The sequence below is a fragment of the Phyllostomus discolor genome, chromosome 8 (assembly GCF_004126475.2).
Source record: "Phyllostomus discolor isolate MPI-MPIP mPhyDis1 chromosome 8, mPhyDis1.pri.v3, whole genome shotgun sequence".
Taxonomy (NCBI): Eukaryota; Metazoa; Chordata; class Mammalia; order Chiroptera; family Phyllostomidae; genus Phyllostomus; species Phyllostomus discolor.
In genome coordinates this window covers 112,653,955-112,680,923 of record NC_040910.2, presented here as the reverse complement: position 1 = coordinate 112,680,923, position 26,969 = coordinate 112,653,955, and the positions used below count along the sequence as shown (strand labels likewise).

At 66.7% G+C, this 26,969-nt stretch overlaps 1 protein-coding gene across 1 annotated transcript; it reads left to right on the top strand.

The window, feature by feature from the left end:
• USP36 (ubiquitin specific peptidase 36) lies at positions 1 to 26,611 on the top strand. Its single transcript, XM_028520779.2, is given in 22 exon segments — positions 1 to 103; positions 2,205 to 2,366; positions 3,949 to 4,210; positions 4,734 to 4,958; positions 8,475 to 8,585; positions 8,954 to 9,056; positions 13,944 to 14,011; positions 14,590 to 14,660; positions 15,243 to 15,325; positions 15,678 to 15,789; positions 17,617 to 17,757; positions 18,054 to 18,154; positions 18,787 to 18,928; positions 20,557 to 21,234; positions 21,787 to 21,917; positions 23,674 to 23,710; positions 23,712 to 24,229; positions 24,574 to 24,785; positions 25,010 to 25,111; positions 25,627 to 25,742; positions 26,079 to 26,229; positions 26,450 to 26,611. Coding segments are annotated over 19 exon segments (3,336 nt in total). The 5' UTR covers positions 1 to 103; positions 2,205 to 2,366; positions 3,949 to 3,957; the 3' UTR covers positions 26,211 to 26,229; positions 26,450 to 26,611.
• Positions 26,612 to 26,969: the final 358 nt, after the last annotated feature.

Here is a 26,969-nt window from a genome sequence, read left to right as displayed (position 1 = left end):
GTGACACGTGTGTGAAGCGCTAGAGGCCCGGATGGTGAGTGTGCGGGGCCCGGGCCGAGCAGGCGCCAGCGCCGCGGGCTGCAACGGGCTAGCGGAGGGCCGGGTAGGATGGGGCCGCGTTTGGGTGGTGCGTGAGTCGGGGGAAGGCTGCGCGTCCCCGCTAGGCCTGCTGCGCTGGAAGCTGCGGCCTGTCGCGGGCGTACCCGGGGGGCGATCCGGGGAAACGTGAGCGCGGGTCCGTGAGGGCTCCCGGGTCCACGGGGAGGGTCTAGGGCCTCCCGGTCCGCGAGGGGCTCGGGGGTCCGCGGGGAAACGTGGGTGCGTGTCTGTGAGGGCTCCCGGCTCCACGGGCAGGGCCCGGGGCTGCGCAATCCGCGGAGAGGCCCTAGGTCCACTCTGCGCGTCCCCCGCGAACCCCGAGCCGAGGTGGAAGGGAGAGGAGCCCAGGCGGGCAGGAGGCAGTGGCCTGCATCGCTGTGGGGTACAGTCGCTAGGCACAGAAGCACCTTTTACGCAGGATCTAGCCTTGCTCTGGGGTGGTTTAAGCCAAAATCGGGAGCAGAGCCTTCCGCTGGGCAGCAGGGCCGAGATCCTAGTTGTTTCCCATTAGTGAGCGGTGCGGAGAAGGCTCATCCTTGGAGAAGGTAGGTAACCTTCCTCATGGTCATTGTCGCGGTCACGGGGCATGTGGGTGTCTAAAGCACCGTTGCTTGGACGGAGTTCTCTTGGGTCTCCCCCACGGTCTTAGCTAGAGTAGCATCCCCAGAAAGAGCCTTTCTGTAAGGGATGCGAGAACCGGACCTCGGAGGAGAGGGACACGCAGCTTGCCGGGCACTGGTGCGCTGCGGAAGAGCCTGGAGGCCCCCCTGCCGGCGCCCCGGGGAGGCCCAGCCAGGTCCCTGCGAGGCCCCGCCCCGCCTGCACGTGGTTGACCCTGTGAGTCTCAGTGCGGTGGATCAGCGGTGGGAGAGCCAGCGCGCTTGCACGGGAGCGGTGTTCGGTTTGAGGGCGCTGCGTCCGAGCACTCCTGGGGGTGGAAAAGGACGCGGAGGAGAGGAGCCCGTCCTGGAGTGGGGGAGACCTGAGCACATCCTTCCCCGGTTTTGAAGCGTGTTTGTGGCGCCTGTCCCTCGCAGGGCGTGCTGGCGATAGGAGGACATCCTTCCGTGGGTTCCCACACCTCGGAAATCGTTTTAGGTTATTGCTTACTGTGTCAGGTGAAGCTGATGATGTAGAGGTTGGCCTTTCCATCAGAACTGGGAAAACGATGTTTGTTCAAAGTCTGACTCGACCGCAAGAGGTGGGCTAAGGGATGGGTGCCCTTTAAGTTACTTACCCCGAGTTAACTGGGTCGGATCTCCCGAGTTCTGTGCATCCTCTAGCGGCTGGGTTCCCAGGCGCTCGCCCTTCACACGGGTCCAGGACGAAGTGCTGGCCTGTCCCCGCTGCGGTGTGAGTGTCTTCACTGCAGCAGGGACACTGGAGGGGTTCCCCCCGTGTCTGGTGTTGATGAGCTTCTGCTCGGGCGTGTCGGACACATGACGTATCTGAAATTTGCTGTGAAGTCCTGTGGGGACAGGAGAGGAGTCGGGGCGGCCCTGCAAGGTGGTCGTGGCTGACCCTGAGTAAGGGGACAAGGCATCCACCTTGCTGTCCTCTCCACCTGTGAATGTCCAAGCATCTTCGCCCTTAGACGTTGTCAAGTGTCTCAGTTCTCTGTGGTCACTGCGGGCGGCGGTGATGAAAGGGAAAAGTGCACCCTGAGCAAAGAGAAAATCTGGCGATGCTTATTTTTCCTTCGATTGTTTTTTTGTGTTTTTTTTTTTAAGGGAGGGTTCAGTGGTTCATGAAATCCAAAAGCTGGAGGTCATTCTTGATTGCCTCTTTCCCTCCAGAGTGCCATTTAGACTGGAGCTGCCCGGAAAACGTGGTGGGGGGGAGGGTTGTTCCCTCGTTCCCTGGTCTTGTCCCCCAACACGAAAGTTGAAATGTAGAGCAAACGGCGTGTTTTCGTATCATGCCGGTAACTAGTTTGCAGCTAGCTCCTCAGCTCCTCTCTCGACCCTGCTAGATCCCCGCTGCCGCTGCCCCCCAGCCCTACCTAGGGCATCCCGTTCCCCGCCGGCACTCAGCCTCCCTGCTCCGCACCCCACCGCGGCTGTGGGAAGAGAGCCAGCCTCACGGGTGCTCTGCTTATCCCGCAGGTTCTGACTCCCGTCCCCAACCGCACGCTCGCGGCTTTGGCGATTTGACGAGCCGGAGACAAGGGGCACGTGCATTTGCGGGCCCAGCCCCACAGCAGCCCCTCTGGCCGAGGCCCTGAGCCCACGCCGCAGCAGCGGCGTGCCCAAGGTCACACGTCCCAGGTGAGCCCCACAGGCCTCGGCGTGTCTTCCCTTCCTGCGAGCGACCCCGCCGCCGCCGTTGCTCAGTGTGCGGGCTCTTTGTCGAGCCCCTCAATGAGAAGTGCTTTTATTTCCTCAAGTCAAAGAACTGGCGCTCGCTTCTTCAAAAATGACTTTTACGCCCGGGCCAGGTGGCTCAGTTGGTTGGAGCGCCATCCTGTACACCAGAAGGTTGCGGGTTCAATCCCCAGTCAAGGCACATCTGGGAGGCAAACCAATCTGTGTTTCTCTTTCACTTCCCTCTCCCTTCCTTCCTCTTGCTCTCTAAAAGCAATGAACAACATGTCCTTGGGTGAGGATTTAAGACAGTGTTTAAAGACGTAAGTGTTACGAGTCTGTACTTCACAGACACGTTGACAGGTAGAGAGACCTGGCCCACGAATGCAGTCACGCTGCACAGCGATAAATCGGACCGGCCCTTTCCCTGGAGCGGGGGTTTGGGGTGCGCCCGACTCGGTGCTGCTGCTGCGGCCGGCGGGCCGCCGTGGCCTGGGGTGCTGGGGAGAGGCGGGGGTTGGGGGGAGACGTGGCAGACACAGTGTAGCCGTCAGAGGCGAACGGGGTTCCTGTTGGTTCTGGTTTCTGTGGCTGTCCCCTGGTGTCTGCCCTCGCCCAGGGCTTGTCGTCCCGCTAACGTCACACCCACCTGGGGCACAGTTTGTGTCCCTGCTCTGCAAGGAAGGACTGGGAGGCCCGTGAAAGGCACGGTGCTCGTCCTATCGCGTATAGCCGGCCACGTGCCAGAGCCTGGGGCTGCCACCGCTACTTTGCTTATGTTGAGGCGTCTTGTGTTTGCTCTTGGGTCCCGGCTCGGTGCCTTGTCTGCAGGTGACCCACACAAGCCCCCCCCCCCCCCCCCCCGCAGGTGCTACAGGTGCTACAGTGGCTGGTCGAATGGTGAAAAGAAGCAGGCACAGTTAGGTCCCGTGGCCTGGCTTAGCCTGAGCTGCGCCCGTAAAACACCATCTCGGCACGTGAGCGACCGAAGCATCACTGGGCGCTCTGATCCTCACGCCGAGTCCTTGGGGCCTGGTGTGCACGCTACCACGCAGCACATCAGTTTGGCGTGGGCTCTCTCCACGTGCTTCGTGGTCCCGTGCGGCCCGTGGCCTTCGATTTGGAGAGTGTGGACCTGGGCGGACAGGCGTGTCTCTCTGATTTGCTGTGTTAACTCCTTGTCACGTGGACTTGGGTGTGTGACCGAGGGTCTTGGGGGAATTGGTGTCCCCTGGCTTTGAGCAGACACTAGGACTCCTTGGGCGCCTTCGGAGAGGAAGTTGCACCCAGGAGGCGCCCAGTCCACAGTCACTGGTGGGAGAGATGCGCCCCCTGCCCCATGACCTGGGCTCCGGGCCCCTGTCGGCCTGGCGCTCTGGGGGCGGCCGCTCGTCCTTCTGAGAGGAGCCCCACAGGCTGCAGCCCAGGGAAGCTTCCCTGTGGCGGGTGCCTGTGCGTAAAGACCAGAGGGGGACTTTTCCCAGAAGCGCCTTGCCCCTGGGCCTGGTCGCTCATCGCCCTGCGGTGTCCCCTCTCGTCCCCGCAGTGACGCACCATGCCGATCGTCGACAAGCTGAAGGAAGCCCTGAAGCCCGGCCGCAAGGACTCGGCCGACGATGGGGAGCTGGGGAGGCTCCTGGCCGCCTCGGCCAAGAAGGTCCTCCTGCAGAAGATCGAGTTCGCGCCGGCCAGCAGGAGCTTCTCCTACCAGCTGGAGTCCCTGAAGAGCAAGTACGTGCTGCTGAACCCCCGAGCCGAGGGGGCCGGCCGCCGCAGGAGCTCAGACGAGCCGCCAGTCAGGAGACAGGGTACGGGCGCTCGCGCGCTTGCTGGCGGAGAGGGCGGGCGGAACACTGACCGGGCAGGAGGGGCCGGAGTGGAGTGTGGTGGGAGAGCTGTGGGTTTTGCGTGTGGTCCGTGGACTGAGCTGCAGGAGTAATGATGTGGGGCTGGTCCGAGAGCAGTGCGTGTCCTTAGATTTCCTGGGCACGCGTGTGTCTCACCCCACCCAGCGGGGGCTCGGAAACAGGACAGAAGCAGGTGGGCCGCACGGGCCAGGCCCCAGCTCCCCTGGCCTGTGGTCCTTTGCCTCTCCCCTCTCAGCTGTGGGGCGGGGGGTGCCCTGGATCCCAGCCCACACAGTCTCAGTCTGCAGGGTCTGCGGCCGGCCGGCCTTCTGCCGGGCCTTCTCACACGTCCAGGAGACGGACACCAGTCGCCCTCCGGTGCCGTGTTCAGACGAGCACGCGCTAGGCGTGCGCCCACGGCCTCTGTCCTCGGTCTTTCCGTGGCCCAGACTGACGCCGTCCCCCTTCCGTCCCTGTCTCCCAGGCAGCGAGCGCCCGAGCGACGGCGGCGGCGGCGACGGCGTCCCCGCCCCCCAGAAAGTGCTCTTCCCCGTGGAGCGGCTGTCCCTGAAGTGGGAGCGCGTCTGCCGCGTGGGCGCCGGGCTGCACAACCTGGGCAACACCTGCTTCCTGAACGCCACCGTGCAGTGCCTGACCTACACGCCGCCGCTGGCCAACTACCTGCTGTCCCGGGAGCACGCGCGCGCCTGTGAGTGGCTGCTGGGGGCGGGCTCTGCGTCCCCGGGGCTGCGGCCTGCTGCCGCCGGCACAGACCCACGGGCGGGTGGTGTTGCCACTCGCAGCCCGGACCGACCGCAGGGCGAAGTGCAGGACGCTGGGTAGCCGCTGAACACGGGACTTCAGAGTGCCCGCGGCGGGGGGCCGTGAGAGCCAGCGCTCGCTCCGGGGAGCGCGGTGTCCCCCGGAGGTCCCGGAGCAGAGCTCCTCAGACAGAAAGCAGGGTTTTCCGAAGACCCCCCCCCGACACGTGCGGAGTGGGCAGTGCAGGTTTGCCGCTGTTCGGGGGGGAGCAGTGCAGCAGCCAGCAGGTGACAGCCGGAGAACGACACCGTTCGCGTGCGCACGGCTGTAAGCCTCTTCTTGCTCCGCCCTGCACATGCTCCAGTCATTCTACATGCTGACCGCCCCGGTGCTGTATCAACACAGAAATTAAGTCGGTGGTTCAGAATCTCCCCGTGAGGAAAACCCCAGACTGACATGGTCTGGGGCGAGTTTCTGAGGTTTTTGAGCACGAGGTGGTTGTGGTGCTTCTCACACTCCCCCGGGGAAGCAGAAAACGGCAGGCCCCCGCCCGTCCTGGGAGGTCTTCACAGCTCGGAGCCCGGAAACGAGCACAGGCGAGGAAAGGGGTTACAGGCTCTTCCTGTTCGTGATCAAGGATACCAGATCCACACAAAATGCCAGCAAGTTCAACAGCCTTTTAAGCACCACGAGCAAAGAGTGTGCATCCTAGGGATGCCAGGGCGCGCCCCCCCTCCCCCGCAGAGGGTCCCAGGTCTAACCGTGGGGTGGGGTGGGGTGGGTGCAGCACAGTGCTTGAGGGCACCGCGCTGGGCCTCCTGCTGGGTCTGCTTCCAGTGCCCCGTCCTTGGGGCCACGCCATCTCCCTCGTAGCGCTGTTGGCCTCACCTGAACCACACGGGGTGGGTGCGCAGGGCCGGGCTGGGTGCACAGCGCCTGCCGTGTGCGTGGGCACCCACTTCCCCGCCTGAGTGACCCTTACCATCTTAACACAGCAAGAGAAAGGTCCCCTGAAAACAGAAGCCAAAAAACTATCCTGTGATGAAAGTCCCAGCCACATAGCAACAGAAGGCAGTTTTTCCTGATAAAGGAAACACCACAAAACGGCATCTAAGTAGGAAACCACTGGAAGCCCGCCCTTTAACCTGAGCGGCGAACCAAGGATGCCGCGGTCAGCGCTTCGTCCGAGATGGCCGGCCCCGGCAGGGCAGTGACCGGGGGAGGCAGGAGGAGGGGCCCTCCTGTCGCGCTCCTGCGGGGAGAGGCGGAGGCGCCTGCAGACAGGGTGGAAAGTGGGCTGCCTGGCCGGACCCCTGACATCGACACACAGGAAGCTGTGGGATTTCTCTGCACCGAACAAGTGAGAAGTTACAAGTATAAAACGATTTATAAAAGCCCCCCAAACAATACAAAGTATCTAGACCTGAATTCACCGAGATGCACGTGGAAAACCATTACTGAATGATGTCTCGTGGCCACCTGCCTGCACGGAGGCAGGTGCTGTGGGGCGGGGGGGGAGGGGGGAGCGCTGGTGTGGGGGTGCCGGTTCTCCCCAGCCACGTGTAACACACATGGCTGACGTGGCTGCAGCCTCCGTGGCAAAGAGAAGCAGAGGACCAGGGATCACCGCGACACTTCTGAGGAGGGACCCCAACGCCAAAGTGTTTATGCGGCAGCGGGGAAACGGTTGTGTCGGGGTCAGAGGTCAGGGGAGAGGCCGACCCTCGGAACAGCACAGGGAACCTGGGTCATGGGTCTGGAATGTGGTGTTGACTTGTCGGTTTTCACGTGCATGATACGTGTGTCTCTGTTTTAAGTAAACAGAACTTTAGAAAACAAAAACTTGGGTTCACACGTGGAAAGAACACAATGGGGTCCTCGTGCCGCGGCACACGCTTGCACAAAGGACAGGAATCCTGGCGTCCGGAGTAAAGGCAACACTTCCGTGCCGGCCGTGGGCGGACATTTCCGTGACCCTGGGCAGGGACTCAGTGCCGGCCACGACCAAGGACGCTGGTGTGGTCCGCCGCCTTCTCGTCGAGAACTTTCGTGCATGAAGCACACTTCCAATCAAAAGGCCAGCAGGGGGCCCCGGAGAGGGAGGCCTGGGACGCAGAAACCAAGCGCTGGAGCCAGGAGCCAGGAACAAGTGAAGAACAGAATCCACAAGAAGACAGTGAGTAATTTGAAAGCAGATACAAATCGTGGACAGGCACCTTCCGGAAGAGGAAACCCCCGGCCAAGAAGCACCGGGGGAGAAGCACGCCACCCGGTCACCTGCTGCCAATGACCTGGTGGGATACCTCACCCGGGGGCGAGCATGGGGGTGGGCTGCGGGGTGCAGACCGAGGAGACGCTCTGGGTCCCCCGGGTTGAACTGGCGCAGCCTGGGCGGGTCCTCCTCAGCCTCCGGTGAGCTTGGGCTTCTTGTGTGTCGCTTTGCTTGACGTCTGACATCTTGGAGCCTGTTGGCCGCATCGAGGACCTTCTGTGCTTTGGGAAACAGCCCGGCATTGTCTTCCAAACAGCGTGCTGCCCAGCAGGTCTGCAGACAGGCCCCACCACGGGGAAACCAGGAGCCCACGTAGGCGGCGGTCTGTTGGGGGCCAGCGCGGGAGCTGGAGGGGCGAGGGGCCAGGGGCCGCCCCCCGGGTGGCGGAAGGAGACCTCCGAGAGTGACCCGCCTCACCCTGCCGTGTTCCTAACCCAGACTCCTGAGCTTTCTCGGGGCTCGGCGCAGTCAGGGCGCCATGGTGGGCGGGGCATGGCCTAGCCCCCCTGAACAGGCATGTGGGGGTTCTCTGGGGTGCCGAGCAGTATTCCCTGAACCCGACGAGGCCCACTGGGGCAGGGGGCTGGTGCGGGTCCTGCCGCGAGCCTGGGCCACGCCTGCCTCCAGGCAGAGCATGAAGGAGACGTCGTGGGGCCCCCGGGAGGGCACGTCCTGTCCTTCGTCCACGCTTCCCAAGTCACAGCGGCGCACTGTGTCTCTCCGCGCTGCTGAGGAAGTGTCCGACCGCGACACTTGCCGTGTGTCACCAGGGGCTCGGGAAGCCCTGTTTCAGGCGGTTCTGGCAGGAAGTGCCCCTCGGCCCATTAGAGAGCGACGCCGTCGAGGCTGCAGTCCGCAGCGTCTCACGTGGCGAGGGCACATGGGGACAGGCGTGGGTGGCAGCCGCGTCCTCGGCGGCGTCTGACCCCGGCGGGCGCTGGGGGGCAGCTCTTCGTTTGGGCTGGTGGGGGCCTGGGGTCAGGTCATCTTCGGTGCCATCCGCGCCCTACCTGGATTTGTGGTCCCCCCTCCCCCCGAGTGTGGGTCGCACCTCTGGTGGGTCGTGGCGCTGGTGCCCTCCTGCACAGGGGGCGCAGGACCTGGGCCTCTCTCTGCTCCGCGCTCTCCCAGCCCCCTATCTCTGTCACGTGGGAGGGCTGCCCTCACGTCACCACCTTGTCCCTCTCTCAGGCCACCAGGGAGGCTTCTGCATGCTGTGCATCATGCAGAACCACATCGTCCAGGCCTTCGCCAACAGCGGCAACGCCATCAAACCCGTGTCCTTCATCCGGGACCTGAGAAGTAAGTAGGTCCGAACCCCTGCCCGCTGGCCCCACAGCAGGGCTGGCTGGAAGGGGTGGGGGAGGGAGGGGGAGGCGCCCTTGGGCCTCGAGGGTCCGTGACCTGGTGTGCGCCGCTGGCGCTGGAGACCCACAAGGGGTGCAGCGTTAATCCCTCGGTGTTGCACCGGCTCTGGGAACACCGGTTCGTGGTGGGTTCCGAGTCTCAGTGCGGGGCACCCCGAGGCGTCCGCTCGGTGCAGAGGGTCTGAGCCCTTCGTGGCCCTGCGGAAACCTCTGCCCGGGGAGCCGGGAGGGGCCCTCATTGCTCGGAGCCCCGCCCCTTGCACAGGCCCCGCCCCCTCTGACGGCCGCTTCCGCCCCCCGCAGAGATCGCCCGGCACTTCCGCTTCGGGAGCCAGGAGGACGCGCACGAGTTCCTGCGGTACACCGTGGACGCCATGCAGCGGGCCTGCCTGGGCGGCTGTGCCAAGTGCGTGCCTGCCTCGCCGCCCGTCCCCGTCGCGGGGACCCTCGGCCTCTGCCCCGGTCCCTGCACCTGCTCATACCTGGGTCCTGGACCCGGCGGAGCGCAGCCAAGGGCTGCGAGCGGTCCCGGGGAAGGCTGCTCCCGGCACCTGCCCTGAGCCCAGGGCGGGGTGGCCACACTCTGTCCCCACACCCCGGTGGGGGGTGGCTTCAGCAGATCTTGGGACCTTCCCCTTGGAGGTTGCCCCTCATCTTTAAACCGCCCCGTTGTTTTGATACGGAGGTGGGGTGGTAGGCCTTAAATGTCTTTATGAGAGAGCGGGAAAACGTGCAGGACAGTTTGCGGGTAGGAGGTGGGTGATTTTTGACCCATCGCTCTGCCCAGTGACGTTTCCCAATCTCACGTTTGAAAGCTTGTGACACACAGGTGACTTTGGGCCCTTGAGTGAAACAGTCACTGTCACAGGCTTTGGTGTCACTCCTGGGCCTGTGGGCTCAGACGAGAGAAAACAGGCAGGAACCGTGTCCGGATCCGTGGCTGGTGCGGGAGCCTGACTCTGGGGGCAGTGCTTGAGCTGGGCGGTGTGTGCCGGTGCGTGTGCCGGTGCTGGGGGGAGCACGGGGGATCCGCCCCTAGGGGCCTTCCTGCACCCCGCTGCCCCGAGCGCCTCTTCTGCAGTAGGAGGCTGCCCCGGGAATGTGGCTGGGCAGGCAGGCCTGCAGAGGCAGGTGGGGCAGGGGTGTGACTTCCTGTTCTGCTGGTGGGTGGGGCTCATCTGTGCAGTGGGCGGGGCCACCTGGGAGCTCTCAGGGCTGTGGCTAGCCCTGACCCCACGCCAGGCCCGTGAGCTAGCCTCTCTGGAGGCAGGGGAGTCGGGGAGGGAAGGGGAGAAGGGTAGGATGGGTGCGTTTGGGATCTGGGCTGAGCACGGGGAGGAGTCCAGGTTTGTGGTCCAGGCAGCAGGTAGGTGTGGTGAGCCATGTGTGGTGCGGGGCCCAGGTGCTGCTGGGGTGATGGGGGTCCTGTGGGGTGAACCAGGTGTGGCCAGGCCCCATGCAGGGGGGTGGGATGCTTGCTGAGGTCCATTCGTGAGGAAGCTTATACTGGTCTGCACTGAGTGAGAAGACACACTCGCAGGTGTGAGCTCTGCACAGACAGGTGTGCGGTCCAGTGGGCGGGTGCAGTGAGCGGGGACACGGGTGCAGGTGTGAGCTCTGCACAGGCAGGTGTGCGGTTCAGTGGGCGGATGCACTGAGTGAGGAGACACACTCGCAGGTGTGAGCTCTGCACAGACAGGTGTGCGTTTCAGTGGGCGGGTGCAGTGAGCGAGGACACGGGTGCAGGTGTGAGCTCTGCACAGACAGGTGTGCGGTTCAGTGGGCGGGTGGAAGGCCTTTCTGCTTTGTCACTTCGAGCTTGCGAGCAGAGTGTTACATTTCTGCTTCTGGGGCTTCCCAGCGACTCCCCCTCGAACGTTCCCCGTGAGGCTGCGGCAGGACGTCTGGGTGCTGGGCCCGAGTCCTCCGTGCATCTGTCTGCGAGCCCTGCGTGGCCGATCCGCTGCTGCGTGTCGTCCCCTGGTCTGGCTAGACGGCTCTGCCCCCTACGCCTCCCGGACCGCCGCCCTAAGAAGGAGGCCGTGTTTAGACCGTCTCCACCCCCAGGTCTTCCTGGGGACTGGCCGCCGCCGGCGTCACGGGTGCCCTCCCGTGGCGCAGGCCATGCTCCGGGCCTAGCCTCTGTCCCGGTCAGGCACACGGCCCTCCCTGCCCGGTTGTGGAGACGAAGCCTGCCTCCTCCATCGGCAGGTTCAGCCCCTTCACGGGGATTGTCGCGACTGATGTCTGGTCCTGACTTGGCCGTTTATTCTACTGTGCGATGACTACACGAAGTGCATCGGCTGTGTCTCCCTCTCTGCCCGTGCAGTTCCAGCTCCCGTCTGGCCTTCAGGGGGACCTGTCTCCCCCTAGTTCTTGGTTGCATTGTTTCTTGTTTCGTGGGAACAGACAAGGTTTGCCCACATTCCCCCCACATCGGGCCCTCCCTCTGCTTCTGGGTCTCAGCTCGCAGGCCGCCCCGGGCCGGGCTGCCCCAGTCCAGCGGCCCGAGGCCAGCCCAGCTCCGGGCTGTGTGATGCTAGCATCTGGTGTTTTGCCCGGAGGCCTTCAGGGCCTGATTCTGTTCTTCACGGTCTGCTGGTTTCACTAGGAATGGCCGGAGCCGGTTGCTGCTGGCCACTTCTCCCGGACACCAGGCACCCAGCCAGGGACAGAGGGTCCTCTCCGGGCAGCTTGGTGGCTGGCGGCTGAGTGCTACCCCGCCCCCCCTCCCCACCGCACCCCCGTCAGCTCGGCCCTGGAGACACTCCCCAGCAAGCCAGGCGGATGCCGTCGGGCTGTGCCACGCACCCTGACCTGGCTTCTCTGTGAACTTGACACGGTCCGTCCGCTGGCGCCAGGGAAGGTGACCTTGCTCTGCGGGCCTTGCCACTGATCGGAAAGCCACGCTCACCTCGGGGACGCGCACCGGGCCCAGTCTGGGGGTTTTCCTTGTGTGCCGGTTCTGTGTGTGGTCTGACGGCGTGCGTCCGCATCCAGGCCCCACCGTCTGCCTGCCTGCCCCCAAGTGCTGTCCCCCGGTGGCCGGGGCCCGGTCTGTAACTGGGCTCTCGTCCCCACTGGGTGGGCACCCTGGGCTTCAGCCTTCATTTCTGAACTGATGGTGGTTTTTCCTGAGTGTTTCCTGAGTTCAATTAACTTTCTCCCTCTTTTTTTTTTTTTTTTTTTTTAGAAAAGATTTTATTTATTTGTAATTGAAGAAGGGAAGGGAGGGAGAGAAACAGCATGTGGTTGCCTCTCACATGCCCCCAACAGGAGACCTGGCCCGCAACCCAGGCCTGAGCCCTGACTGGGAATCGAACCTGGGATCCCCTGGTTTGCAGGCCGGTGCTCAGCCCACTGAGCCACACCAGCCAGGGCTACCTTCTTGCTTCTCTTATTTCTAGTTTTCTAGTTTTCAAGTATCTCATCCTTGGTCATTCTCATCTCCCCAAATGCTCGAGCCTCAGCCTGGGGTTTTGTGGTGCTTCTCTCTCTGTTTTGTGCTTGTTCTCTGGGACTGATCCTCACCAGTGAGGTGTTTGCTTCTGGTTCCTCACGCTGCTCTCTCATTTGCCCAGGGAGTTTGGGGACTGGCCCAGCTGGTAGCCCGGGCGCCCCCTCCTGCCAGCCGGGGGAAGTGCGCCCCGTAGCGGAGGCAGTGGGCTGGACGGCAGCGTCTTTTCCTGGCTGGTCAGGCCCGAGTTCCCCTCGGCTTTTCTTGCCCTTCGCCACCCAGGTTCTTGGGGGGCCCGCCTGCCCGCCTCTGCCCAAGAGTCACCATCTCTGGGCCACCTCTCCAGCCATGTCCTGGTGCCCAGCGTCTGGGAGCCACGCTTTCTGTGGGCTCCCACGGTCCCGAGGGGGGCTTTGCTGCGGTGCGTCGGGCCCCTCTGGTTCCCGTCTCTCCCAAGCTCGGTTCTCTCCGGACCTGCCCTCGACCTGCAGGGAGGCTGCGGTGGGGTCGCAAGGCGGCTAGCTGGGAGCTGGCCCCAGTGTCCGCTGCCGGTGATGTGGCATCAGCACTGTCTCCGCACCGGGCTGCCGGAGAGAGGGCTGGGTGGCTCCCTCCGCTTGAGCTCCAGCCCACTTTGTCGGGCGACCCGGTGGCAGCTGCTGTCCTGAGAGCCGCCCTGCGGCCGCTTGTGGCCTCACCGGCCTTGCTGGTTAGCTGCTGGGGTTCATTGTCCCGTCTCCTGGCGAGTGGTGGCGATCGTAGGTGGTGGCCGTTCGTTTTTCATCTCCTGGCTTTGCCAAATGAGAACGTGGGGACTCTGTGGGTCCCCCGCGTGTTCTGGAGTTGTTGCCTCAGCGAGCGCCCGGGGGGGTCTGGCAGCCGGCCATCAGAGTCGCGTGCGCCGGCCGGGAGGGCGGGACGGGTGCCCTCGGCGCGCTCCACAGGTAGCGGGGGGCCGTGGTGCGTGCGTGCACGTGTGCGTGTGCACAGAGTCCTCTGGGCGGCACACGCAGTGAGAGGAGCCCCGGCCTGGGAGCCCCAGGGGGTCTGCAGAGAGGGGCAGGTGCTGGTGGAGGGGACGCTGGTCCCAGTGGGGGTGGACCACACTGCGAGCTGCCGCAGTGCTCCCTGGGGGGTCGCTAAAGCCGCCCGCACCGGTGTCCCGGGGTCGTGGTGGCTCCGAGGAACCAGGCGGGTGGGTTCAGTGCGCTGCAAGTGAAAGCCGGGAGCAGGAGCCAGATGGGGTGTGTTGCTTCCAGAAGCTTCCTCACACGGACAGCAGCAGCGTCCAGGGGCTGTGCTCTGCGTCCTATAGTTAGTAAGTGGGCTGGGGGGTTCGAAGGCCGGTTTGCCCGGCCCTGAGCCCACGCCTGGGACCACCGCTGTCTTACCAAGGGGGCATCCGCGTGGGAATGTGTCCCGGAAAAGAGGCTGGTATCGCTAGTCGAGAGGTGGAGGTGACCATCAGGGCTGAGGCCAGCAAGTGGACAGGTGGAGGGAGTGAGGTCGCCGTCTCGAAGGGATGGAGGGGACCCCGAAGGCTGAAGGGGGCGGTTGTGGGCAGCGAGCTGTGTGGCTCAGAGCGGTGTGGAAAGACCACCGGGCCCTGCTGGGGCACCGCTGAGACTCAGCGTGAGTGCGCCAGGCCCCGGGCTGTGTGGGGGGTGCGCCAGGCTCCTGGCTATGGTAGGGGGCACACACCAGGCCCCTGGCCGTGGTGTGGGGTGCAAAAGGCCCAGGCTGAGCTGGTGGCGAGATGGAAGGGGAGCAGGTGGGGTGCAGGCCCTGCTTTGCGTGGCCTGTCATTCGCCTGAAGGCTCGTGGCCTCCTTCCCAGGTTGGACCGGCAGACGCAGGCTACGACCCTGGTCCATCAGATTTTCGGAGGCTACCTGAGATCACGTGGTAAGTGGGGGCTTCTCTCTGCCGCTCCTGGCCGCAGGCCAGAAGGCTGACCTGGGGGGAGGACTGAGAGTGTGCACCTGGGCTGGGCTCTCTCCTGGCGGGCAGCCCCCTGGCGGTCCCCGAGGCCTGGGGCCTGGCCTCTAAGCCGTGCCCTGGCCCCGCGCTTTGCCTGACGGGCATGCCAGTCCCAGGAGGAGTTTGCAGCAGAACATGCAAGTGCATGTGTGTAGTGAGGGCGGTGTGGTCCGTCCTCCAACTCCCTCAGCCCCTCAGGGGGGACCTTGCCCTTCACTGGGCAGTGAACGCCCGCAGGGCCATGGGGCAGCCGGGCAGGGCCCCATCTCTGGGCAGCGCCGGGTGTGATGTGCATCTGCTTGTGAACTCCGGGGGCCGATGAGCTCTCTCTCCTCCTTGTGCCGGGGTCTCGGGGGCGGGGGGGCTGTCTGCTGAGAGGACCTCCCAGTTCTGGGACTCTGACACCGCCGGGGGCCGGGGGAGGGGGGAGCAGCCAGGGACACCTGGGGATGGCGGGCGGGGCTGGCCACAGCCACCACCCGCCCCTCTCTGTTCTGTGGCAGTGAAGTGCTCGGTGTGCAAGAGCGTCTCGGACACCTATGACCCCTACCTGGACGTGGCGCTGGAGATCCGGGTACGGAGCGCGGTGGTGTGTGCGTGAGGCCCCGGACGCAGGGCGAACACCCCCAAACCACGGGCCCCCGCCAGGGCGTGGGATCCAAGCAGACAAGGCAAAGATCCTCAGAGCCTCGTGTCTCGGAGTGGGAGCGGCCGCTGTCGCATCGCTCTCTCAGGCCCTTCCTCCTTGCACATGTCCCCCCCCCACCCCCCGTTTAGAACATGGGCTGCGGCTGCACCCTAAGGCACACAGGGACTGGGCTGTGCCTGTGGCCGGCAGAGTTCCCGGCAGCCTGGGGCCCAGAGCAGACCCGGTGGCCAGCCCCCGCCATGGCCCTCTCCTGTGGGAGAGGCTCGAGGGCTCCCCAGTTCCTGGGGGAGGGGTGTGAGCCCCAGAAGGCGGCAGCTCGGGGGCCGGTTTCTATGCCAGCGGAGCGCTGCGGTCCGCTGCCTCAGCCCGAAAGAGCCCGCGCACCTGGCGCTTCTGGAGGGAGCCTCTCCCCCCGCTGCGTGCCCCGGTGCTCACCCCCCGCCGCCACGTGTCCCAGTGCCCATCCCCCCAGCCGCGTGCCCCGGGGCTCATTTCCGCCCTCCCCAGCAAGCCGCGAACATCGTGCGGGCCCTGGAGCTGTTCGTGAAGCCGGACGTCCTGAGCGGGGAGAACGCCTACATGTGTGCCAAGTGAGTTTCTCTCCGCCCGCGGCCGGGCCGCCAGGGGGGCGGCCCCACAGGACCCTGGGAAGCCGCCCGGCCTGGCCCCGCCGCCGCGCGCTGTCCCCTCCCGGCCGCCTCCCTGGGCGGCGACCCGGCCCGCGCTGCTTTCGAGCTGCGTGCCCTCCCTCGTTCTCAGCCGCCGAGTTAGCCCCGGGTCCCTGCTTGTGCTCCTCGGCTCCCAGCTGGGGGTGTCCGTTGCCCCTGCGGCGGCTGGGGCTGCGGGAGGCCCACGTGCCGTTTAAGGCAGGCGACCCTGGGGTGCGGTGCCCTGGTATGAGGACAGCCCTCGGACGCGAGCTGACACCCCCGCCCCCCTCAGGTGCAAGAGGAAGGTGCCCGCCAGCAAGCGCTTCACCGTCCACCGGGCGTCCAACGTCCTGACCCTGTCGCTCAAGCGCTTCGCCAACTTCAGCGGCGGGAAGATCACCAAGGTGGGTGCCCGCCGGGGGGGCCGCGGGGCCGCGGAGTTCCCGCACGATGGCCGCACACGGTCGTGCTCCAGAACCGCCGTCCTGCTGGGCTTTCATTCCCGGCCTCCGCCCGTGCTCGGGTGTTCCCCGCGTCCAGGCTTCCTTAAGCACAACGGCCCTCAGTGGGACGGCCCAGACGGTGCGGCTCAGTGGGTCGGGTGTCGTCTGGCAGAGGGAAGGTCGCGGGTTCGATCCCCGGTCAGGGCACAGGCCTGGGTTGTCGGCTCAGTGCCCAGTCAGAGCGCATGCGAGAGGCAACCCCACACTGGCGTTCCTCTCCCTCTCTCGCTCTCTCCCTTCCTCTCTAGGAATAAGTAAGTAAAACATTTTTTGAAAAAGAATAAATAAAATGAACGTGGGACTATGTAGGTCTGACCTCCACACCCCACTGGTCTCTGAAACGGGCGGGCTTCCCTGCCGTGGCTTCTGTGGGACGTGGAGGGAGGTTTCCCTTCCACGCGGCGGCGTCTTAACGTTCATCCTGCCGCACAGCAGGCCGGGGCTCTGTCCCCAGCTGCCGGAGCCCGTCACACAGTCCGGGGCGAGGTGCCCGTGCGAGCCTGTCCTGTCTCCTCACTGGTGGGGGCGGGCGGGGGGGGGCTGGCCCAACCAGCACGTCCCTGACCGACGTTCCACACAGTGGGACACCGCACTTCGGGGAAGAGTGTCCTCAGCTCGGCCGGGTTTCGGAAATGCCAACAACTCTTTCTGATGGCAGGCCTTGTCAGAGCCTTTGCGGAGCTCTGTGGCATTCCGACTCCCCCGGGGGGAGTTTATAGTGAAGAGCTGTCTAACCCGAGTTGCCGGGCAGCCCTGGGGCCCCTCGTTCCCCGGGCAGCCCCGAGCTCGCTGGGCCCCGCGCCCCACGAGGCACCCGGGGTGGGCGGGGGCCGTCGGGGTGCGTGTAGGGCCGGGGACCTGCCTGAAGAGCCGGTGGGACCGGTGTTCCCTCGGAGCAGTGTGGGGCCCCCGGCGCCCACAGGCCCGGGGCGTGTGCTGGCCTCTGGGGCTGGGCGTCAGGCGGCGCCGGGAGAACGGTGAGCGGTCACGACCACAGACGCCCATGCCCGCGTAGAGGCCAGACACGGGCGCTTCTAGCTGCCGAAGGCCAGGCAGGCGGGACAGGTCAGCGCTGGCAGAGGTCAGATGGGACGGTCAAGGTCGGGGCACTGAGAGGGATGCAGGGATTTTTGGGTCGACGGCTCCTCCTGACAGGCCTGTGGGTCGGGGGTGCACGGGTGAACCCTCATCGTGCAGCTCGGCCGAGAGCCGTGCTGCAGGCAGTGACGGAAGGAGCCTGTGTGCGCGTCGGCAGGTGCGCAGGGGTCCCCTCCTGCCGTTTACTGAAAGACAAGGTAGGAACCACCGTCCTGTGAGGGACTGTTGAGTACTGTTGAGTTCTGAAGCGAGTGTGGCGTGACCAGTGTTCTGGGCCACGGGCGACAGTGTAGCTCACTGTGGCCGCGGGCTCTGGGGAGGCAGCACCTCTGCCCCCGCAGACCCGAGCCCGAGTCCCCCCTCCTCCCCGGCCCGACGCGGGGCCTGTGGTGGGGCGGGGAGGACAGGGGCCGGTCGGTCACTGTCCTTGCTCAGGCATCTCCACCCCGGGTCTCTCGGAGTGGCCTGGGGGAGCCTCCCCCGCCCCGGGGCTGCACGCCCAGTCGCCCCAGGTGGCGTGGGCAGCTGAGTCGGGCGTTGTCCTCGGGGGGGGGGGGGGACAGAGAGGACGGGAGGCCTCCGGCTCGCGGGTGGGTTTTAACCGCCGCCGCTCGCTGGCTTCCCGCGCAGGACGTGGGCTACCCGGAGTTCCTGAACGTCCGCCCGTACATGTCGCAGAGCAGCGGCGAGCCGGTGCTGTACGGGCTGTACGCCGTGCTGGTGCACTCGGGCTACAGCTGCCACGCCGGGCACTACTACTGCTACGTGAAGGTCGGCGCGTGCGCGGGGCCGCCCGGGGGCGGGGGGCCGAGCCCTGGTGGGAGACGCCCCGCGGAAGGGAGAGCTGGGGTCCCGGGCAGAGGCTGAAGGGGACGCGGAGCACCCCGCGGGCTCACGGCCGGAGCTGGACGGGCGTTAGACGTTTGGTGCGGCGGCGTTGCTGGTTAGCCAGCACGTGGGGGTGGGGGTGGCGGTCAGCTGCGGGTTGCGTCTCCCCCTTCCTACGAGGGTTCTGAGCCGCTCGGTTTGGTTGTGTTGTGTCCGCCCCGCACCCTGCGCCGCCCCAGGCCAGCAACGGGCAGTGGTACCAGATGAACGACTCCCTGGTCCACTCCAGCAACATCAAGGTGGTTCTGAACCAGCAGGCCTACGTGCTCTTCTACCTGCGGTAGGCACCCCCGCCCCCCCCCGCCCGTCACCCCGCACTGAGGTGGCCGTGAATGGGGTAGGGAAGTCACCTGTTCCCTCAGTGCCCCAGGTGGGAGACCCGGGCTGGCCAGCGCTTCCACTGTGGGCAGGGTGGTCTCGGTGGGCAGGGAGGTCGGGGGTGGGGGGTGTGGCTCGGTTGAGGGGGTGCTGCAGCAGAGGGAGCACCTGTGGAAGGCGCCTGTTCTCGGGGCTGCTTGTCACCGCCCTGGGGCTGGGGGGCATGGAGACGGAGGCTTTCCTGTGGCTCAGTGCCCGAGTGCTGACCCCGAAGGGGGCCTGTGAGGCCCGCTGGCCGGCAGAACGGGGACTCGGGTCCGGAAGCTCCGACTGCGATTTGCTCCCTGCCCCCACGGAGCTGGTGTCCGAGCGGCGCGTGGCAGCTGCACTCGGGTCTGAGGGCCACGTGTGGCTTCAGACACGCACGTTAGGAAGGTCAAGGTTCTCTCTGGCGGGGTTTCTCGCCCCTGACACCCCCTTTTTTAAACGGACTCGTAACCTTGACTGTCGTCTGTTCTGACTCCTCCTCACGGCGACTGTGCCCTGTGCCCTGTGCCGTGTGGTGGAGCCGGGCCCGTGTTCTCTCCGTGGCAGGCTTCCCAGCGCCAAGAAGGGCCCCGAGGGCCCCGTCTCCAGGCCCGGCTCCGCCCTCGCTGGCCGCCCCGGCGTCCTCCCCGACCACAGCAGGAAGAGTGTCGGCGGCAACGGGGCTGCCTCGGCCCCGCTGGCCGGAAAGGTGATTCCTCAAGGGGACGGGTTTGCCGCTGGGCGGGCGGGGGCGGGGGGGGGGGGGGAGGAGGCTGGGTCTCCATGGGGGTGGGGGTGGGGTCTGGCCTGCTTTCCCCACCTCCTCTCCTCCGCTGGCCATCAGCTGACACTGCCTGAGCGGGAGGCGGGGACAGTGATGACCCAGCACATCCAGCCTGAGTCACAGTGTGTCCCCGTCCCCGTCCTAGACCAGCTGCCCTGCAGAGGCCCGGCGGCGGGTTCGCTGAGCAAGCACCCGGGGAAAATGTGTTTTGTCCTCAGTTTCTTCTCTCTCTCTTTAAAAATCTTCACCCGGGAACACGTCTGTGGGTTTTTAGAGAGAGAGAGGAACACCCGTCGGCTGCCTCCCCTGGGCGCCCCCGAGGGGGGTCCAACCTGCCGCCCAGGCCTGCGCCCTGAGCAGGGACCAAACCCGCAGCCTCTGGGGGAGGGGACAGCGCCCGGCCGACCGGGCCCCCTGCCGGGCTGTCCTCACGCTGCGACGCTGCCCGTGTGAGTGGTCTGTGCCCGCGCTGACTCCCTGTCTCAGTTGTTGAGCCGGGGTTGTGTTAGGGGAACGCCCGTGCTCCTGGGGACCCACCGGGTGCACCTACAGGTGAAAAGGTGGCGTGTCCGAAATTCACTCAAGCAGTTAGAGTGTGTGTGTGTGTGTGTGTGTATACACACACACACACACACGTGGGGGGGGAGGATGCTAATGTGGCAAAATGCTAGAGTTAGGAAATACCCTTGCGGTTGTTTTCGTGTGTATTTGAAATTTCCTACTAAAAACGCTGAGCTCAGTTTTACTGACAAAGCATCAAGTGATATGAAGGACTCATTCGAGTGACTTCAAGTCCCTCTGTCGCCCAAGCAGAGAAGGCCAGTGGGGGGGAGGGGTGGATGGGGGCCCCAATCCAGTCCCCTCGGCACCTGTTCTGAGACGGAAACCCCGGCTGGCGAGCGCGCCCGGCTGGGTGCTGGCGGCTTGTACTGGAGGAGAGGGTCGGTCTCCGATTGTCTCTCCAAACGACGGCTTTTAAGCACAGGGCCTGGGGGCGGGGGCTGCCTGGGGCGCCTTCCAACTCCGAGCTGCTGGCTTAGAGGGTCTGTCCCAGCGACAGTGAGCCTGTGGGGCAGGGGGGCGAGGTGCCTCCTGTGGTTTTGCTGGCTTCAGTGGCAGCGGGGGATGGGTAGAGCTTACAGACTGCCCCGTGCCACGAGAGGAGGGCGGGCAGACACTGCAGCCGGAGGGAACCAAGGGCGTCACGTGGGGCCCCGGGAGACCGACGGGCTCCCCGAGTGGCCAGACCCCAGAAGGGAAGACGGTGCCCATTGGTCCATCGGTAGTTACGTTCTGGTGACGGAGCCCAGGCAGTTTTTGTTTCTTGATGCTTTTTCGTATTTCTCGGGCCCCGGTGGAGACGTGCTGCTTCCGTGGGGACGGCGTGGCACGGGCGCACACGGATGTAGAGGTGCGCGCCGTGAGTGACACGGTTCCAGGAAGCGTCGGTGCCGTCCCTGCGTGCCTGTCAGTGTCCTCGCGCTGGACACGGGCCGCGGCGGCCGGGGAGCACCGGTGCCTGACCGCGCCCCACCCCCCTTGCCGTCCCCCAGAGACCGGACCCGGCGGTGGCGGCGGCGAGGCGGCCGCAGAGCACCGAGGAGACGGGCGTGCCCGTGTCCCGGCACGGCGCCCTGTCGGGCCTGAAGCCTCAGAACGGACACGCTCCTCCAAAGCCACCCTCGGGGTCCCCTTCCCCCCGACTTTCCAAAGCACCCGCGCCCCAGCCGACCCTTCTGGACGAGCCGGGAAAGAAGGCCAAGAAGCCAGCGCCCCTGCAGCCCCGCCTCTCCCCGCCCCTCCAGACCCCTCGGGGGCCCCACGGAGCCCGAGCCCCAAGCGGCAGCCGGTGTGACGGCCACCGGCCCAGCTCCTGGGACCGCAGGGGCGCCGGCCTCTCTACCTCGCCCAAGCTGCCGGCCGCCGCCGCCGTCAACGGGCACGGGCTCGGGGCCGCCGCCCTCAGCTCGGGGGACTCCAGCAGTTCCAGCCCCGAGCGCTCGGCCAGCAGCGACCCTCCCCGGCCCCCCTCGACCCCCCGGAGCGGCGCTGCCCGCTTCTGTGACTCTCAGGGAAGGACCCCTGGGGCCGGCGCCCCCAGGGCACAGCCCACCGGCGACGACGCGAAGGTGGCGAAGCCACGGTCCCCCGTCCTGAGCAACGCCGCCTTGGAGCCCACCAATGCCACGTCCCCTCCGCCAGCCAAGAAGCTGGCCCTTTCTGCCAAGAAGGTGGGTGTGGGGGGTCTCGCCGCCGCCGGTGGTGTCGGGGGGCTGTGGTTTGGGGAGCGGGCCCCTGGATCAGGGGAGCAGGCTGTTTGGGGCCTTCCCGGACAGTGGGGGGTCCAGGGGTGAGGCGGAGTCCGGGCCTCGAGTTCCTGCTGTCCCTGCCGGGATGCCAGCGGGGTGTGGGGGTGGGCAGCAGGGCGCCCCTCCCCCCCAACCCCAGTCTGTGGAGGAAATGAATAGCAGAGCGAGGGCCTGCGGTGGGGGGGGCCTCCCCCACCCCCTGTGTGTGGCGCAGAGCTCCGGGTGGGGGGACGGTCGTGCTCGGGGTTGTGCTGGAATTTCCTTCCTCTTCTCCTTTCTGTTTCTAACCAAAGTCACTTCTGATTCTTCTTCCACCGCCCCCACCCCCACTCCCCCCTTTTCTCCTCTGTCCCCTCATCCTGCTTTCTGGACTCTCCCGTCTGTTTCATTTGTTTATGTTCCGTCCATCTCCTCTCCTCACGCACGGCAACCTCGTTTAGACCACCAAGCTTTTGTTTATGTCAATGACTGCAGGCCAGCACCCCGCGGAGGGCCCCCGGCACTGACCGCCGCGCACCCCCCTTCCCGCCGCCCTCCGACCTCGCCCGCCCCAGGACAGCCGATCACCCCGCTGCCGCCTGCACCCGGCCCGTGGGTCCCACCAGGTGAGCGTGGACTCAGGCCCCGGGGGTGGGCGCCTCTCCCTCCCCTCCGGTGCCACGCGCTCGGTCACTGGGTGAGGGCGGCAGACAGCTAGACAGACACGGCACGGTGTGCGCCCGGCTCTCAGGCTCTGCCTGCTCCGGGGCTCCGGCGGCTCCTCGGCGGCGTGGTCTCCCGGTCCCGGGTTTTGTCCTCTCGCCTTCCTTTTCCACCTGCCCGCCACACACGTATGCTGACAGGTGTGCTGGGAGCGAACCGTCCTGTGTCCCCTCCCCCACTCCGGACAGGGCCCGCAGGAGAGGAGGGCGGGAGCCCCAGAGAGACCCCGGATGGACTCAGGGGCCTTTGCACTGGCTTCCCGGGTGCACCTGAGCGGGGCGGGGTCTGTCTCCTTGGCTCCCCAGAGCCTTCTCGGGTGGGGACCGGCCCTGGCGCCCGCCATCTGCTTCGAGCTGGCGCCTCGAGCAGGAGTGCCGTGCCGTGGGCGCTGCCGGAGCCCCGGCCCCCATAGACGCTCTCCCTGGGGGTTAGGGTCCCCCTCCTGGCCCGGGAGACCCAGACGTGCTCCCCTCTGTGCCGGCGCGTTGAGTGGCGGGAAGCAGGGAGTCGGGCAGACGCTGTCTGCCCGGGTAGCTGGAGGCCTCGGCAGCTAGGGAGGGCGGGCGGGTGGGCGGAAGGCGGGCGAGGCAAGAGGTGGTTTGGGTGAGGTTAGTGTGGGTCCTGGGCACAGGTGCACCCCACTTGGGGGCGCTGTCTGGCCGCACGCCCCTGCCCCGGCTCACACTTAAAACACTGCTATTTCTAGCTCAGGGGACTTTTTTTAAAAGGTCTTATTTATCTATTTTTAGAGAGATGGTAAGAGAGAGAGAAGAGAGGGAGAGAAACATTGACCAGTTGCCTCTTTCACGGGCCCCCTGTGGGGACCCCGCCCACAACCCAGGCATGTGCCCTGACTGGGAATTGAACCAGCGACCTTTTGGTCTGCAGGCCGGCATGCAATCCACTGAGCCACTCCAGCCAGGGCTCTAGCGCGGTATTTTTGCACATCGCAAAAATACGTAAGGCGTTTATTCGGTGTTTAGTCTTTGACTCGTGGCCCCAGAAAGCACAGGATAGTGAGACACGGCGCAGCTTGTATGCCCACCACACGTTGTTCTGGCTCAGACGGTGACCAGAATGACCCCGTTTGTGCCGTGACCTTGTGGGACGGGCGTTCTGGCCGGTCGCCGGTAGGTGGGATCTCGGGTGGAGAGTTAGCCTTTCCCGGGTCCCGTCGTGGGCCGGACGGGGGCCGCCGTCCCTCGCTCACCTGCTGCCGCGCCCCGCCCGTGGAACCCGCCTCCCCGGTCCTCCTGGACCCGGCGTCCCGGGAGACGGTCGGAGCCGACGACGCGCAGCCCTGCGCCGGCCTTCCTCCGCGGGCTCCCCGCCCGTGCCAGGCCGCCTCGGGGTCGGGTGTGGGGGGGGGGGCCAGAAATGCATTGCTTAGCAAAGCTTGGCCGTCGTGACGTGTCGGCATGGAAACTGAAACACACTGGAGCCCGCAAAAGTACCGTGAACAGCTCGGTGACGAGAAACCAGGGGGTGTGCAACGCTGTTCGTCGTTAACCTTGACGCTCCGTGGGCCTGAGCCGTGCTGTTCACCTGTCTCTGCTGCCTCACCGAGGTTCCCGCGGAGACCCCGGCCGGAGGGGCGGGCCCGGGGCGGACCGGGCCTCAGAGCAGCTGTCCCCGCTGCCTGGCCGTCCGTCCTCACAGGCCTCTTCCTCCTGCTCCCAGGTCACCCGGCCGCCTGAAGCCCCCCCCCCGGCCCCCGCCCTGCGACACTGCCCAGCAGCCCCGAGCCCCTCCGGACGTCCATGCCTGCTCCCCTGCCTCAGGTCAACGGGGGCTCCCCGGCTCCTCCACACCAGCCGCTGGGGGCCAGCGAGCCCCCACAGAGCCCCTCTAAGGAGCACAGGAGCCGCCCGGGGGAGATTCGGGGGCAGGGCCCAGAGGCGGGGAAGGTGGCCGCAGCCCCGCCTGGGAAGAGGAAGAGGAGGAAGAGAAAGCGCCTAGAGGACTCAGACACCTGCGCCCCGCCGGGGGGGCCCCGCCGGAGCCCTGAGCGCGGGGAGGAGGGTCCGGCAGAGCCGCCCGCAGCGAGACTGCAGGGAGAGGGAAGGCAGCAGCCGGTGAACGGCCAGGGCCCCGTGAATGGCTGGCAGGCGGGACGCAGGGCAGACGGCCCCCACGCGAGCAAGAAGAGGCGGCGGAAGGCGGTGCCGGGTGCTGGCGGCTCAGCCTGCCCGCAGCAGCACCCGCCGTGGCCCGGGTGAGAGCAAGGAGCAGGCAGCCCTGCCTTCCCCCCAGTGAAGCCCCGCCCCCGTCCGGGTGGGTGTCGCCCGCAGATGCAGCCTGCTGGCCCGTGGTGCCTGGGTGCAGCCCTCCTCACCTGGCCGGCACTGTGGGTGGGGTGGTCGCCGGACCCCGGCCCGCCGGCTCTGGTGGCGTCACCCAGTGTGCAGGACTCACCTGGGTCAGGGCCTCCTGTGGCGTGGACGGCCAGCAGGCTGCATCCCCCAGGCCAGGCCCAGGGTGGTGCTGTGCGGGGTGACTGCAGGGGGAGGCCCGTGCAGCTGGGGGAGGAGGGGCCAACGGTGCACTCTGACTCCCCAGGAGCGGCTCTCCCTCCGAGGTCTCCGAGCCGGAGAGCGCTGCAGCGTCCCCGCGGAAAAAGAAAAAGAAGAAAGGAAAGCCGGAGGCTGGGCAGGAAGCAGCGGAGGAGGAGCACCCCGAAGGCTGGGGGCGCGAGAGGCAGAGGGGCCTGGCCGTCCCTGGAAGCAGCCCGGTGCCCACTGCCCACGGCCAGGGCCCCGGGGACCTCACAGGTTAGTGTGCCGGGCAGGGGGGGAGGGGTACGGGAGGAGGGGCCGCGGGCTGCCCCCTCCTGGGGGTCCGGGGGCCCGCATCTCCTTGTGGGCTGGGGAGCTATCCATGGGACCTGCTTCCAGCAGCTGTCACCGGGGAGCTGGGGTGGGGGGGCTGCTCCGAGTGCAGGGGTGGGTCCCCCAGGCAGGGCCTCGGTGCCACTCCCAAGTGCCTCTGCTCGCAGGGCTGCGGCGGGCCCCCCTGGAGTCCTGTCACCGGGAGCGCGGCAGCGATGTGCTCCGGGAGCTGCTGGGGTGCTCGTCAGACCACGCCTACGGGAAGAAAGGTGCGTCTGGGGACTGGGCCCCGGTGTGCGGGGCGTGGGGCGCTCGAGGAGACCCCGTGAGCGCACGAGCCTGGTGGCCTCACGGGCGGGAGGGGGCGCTGAGCGGTCTCTGCCCCGCAGCCACCGGGCAGGGTCCGGGGCCAGTCCCTGCAGGGGGGTTGTCCGCGGACGGGTCCCGAACGGCTTCTCCCTGGGCCCGGGGCGGGAGGGTGCAGCCCGAGTGCCGTGCTGGGGGGGTGGACCTCCGAGAGAGAACGAGGTCTTTGTTTCTCAAGTGAGGGCACGGGTTTAAACTCAAGCACACCTCAAGGGGGCAGGGGTGGGGTGACCAGAGCTGTGACCTCGGGCGGCGGGCACACAGCCCGGGGAGCGGACGGCGGGCCGCGGAGCCGCACCCTCAAGACCTGCATAGTGCTCCCGCCAGCGTCCGCCCAGGGAACCCAGCTGCCGGGGAGACCGACCGACGGGCGGGCAGGGTGGCGGGACCTGAGGGCTGATGCGCACGTGTCTTGCAGTGCTGACCTGGAGCGGCGCGGTGTCGGCCGTCAGCCTGGACGCCGTCCGGGACCGCAGGCTGGCCCGTGTCTCCGCGGTGACCGACAGCTGGGACGAGGAGTTCGACCGCGGGAAGGTGGGTCTGCCCGCGGCCGCGCACCGTCTCCCCCAGGGGGCCCGTGGCAGGGAGGGCGCGGCCTCTGTGGGGGCTGGAAGGGCTGAGGGCCACACTGAGGCCTGGCGGCCGGGGTCACGGGCCGCTCGGTCGCTGCAGACGTGCGGCCACCACGGGTGGCGCCGAGGTCCCCGGTCACCCTGTCCCTTCGTCAGTCACGTGGGGCCCTCGGGGCTCCCCCAGGCCACGTGCGGAGTGAGGCTGTCACCGCGCACAGTGGGTCCTGTCGCACACAGTAGCTCTGGGGCCAGGGACAGCCCTTCGCCGTTTTCAAGACGCCCATGGTTCTCGATCCAGGAAAAGAGAATTAAGAAGTTCAAGAGGGAGAAGAAGAGGAACTTCAACGCCTTCCAGAAGCTTCAGAACAGACGGAACTTTTGGTCTGTGACTCACCCGGCCAAGGCCGCCAGCCTCAGCTACCGCCGCTGAGCCGCTGCTGTCCAGGCGGGTCAGTCGGGGGTGCGAGTGCATGTGTGCACGCGTGGGAGTGCCTGTGTGTGTGTGCGGTGGCCCGGGGAGTGGGGCGCACGCACAGCGGTCGCTCACCGAGCACAGCGTGGGGTTTCCGGCTCCGTCTGCGGCCCTGCGTGGCCCCCTGCCGGGTGGTGGGGGAGAGCGGGTGCGGGGCCACCCCGTGTCCTTTCTCAGGAGCGCTGTTTGCCCCGCAGACTTGCGGAGACCGGCCTCCGTTCCTGGGGACCGTCCCTGCTGTGGACTCCGAGGGCCAGTCACCAGCGGCCCCACACCGGGAGCTGCTGCGGGAGGTCGCACAGTGGGGCTCCCGCTCCTGCGGTCGGGACCTCTGGCAGCACGGCCCACCCACAACAGAGCACTTGGCCGCACGTAGGGCCTGCGGCGGCGGCACCGCAGGGAGGCTGGGCTGTGGGGGAGAGCCAGGGGTGGACGGCGGCCACGCTCTGCTCCTGGAGGCGGGCACTGCCCTCCCCGTCCCCTCGGCAGGGCCCTGCCTGAACGCCTTACCTGTCCACCCCGGGATCCCCGCCCAAGCCCGGCCCCCCAGTGCACCTGTTCCTCGCTGGGAGCCGGACCCTGTCCCGGGAGCAGGCTCCTCCTCTTCGGGGCGGGCTGGGGCCTCGAGCTGTTGTGCCGAGGCGTCTGCTCGCCCAGCTGTTGCCTGCGCTGAGGGCCTTTCCTGCACCTTCCCTGCGGCCTCAGCAGCCCCTGCAG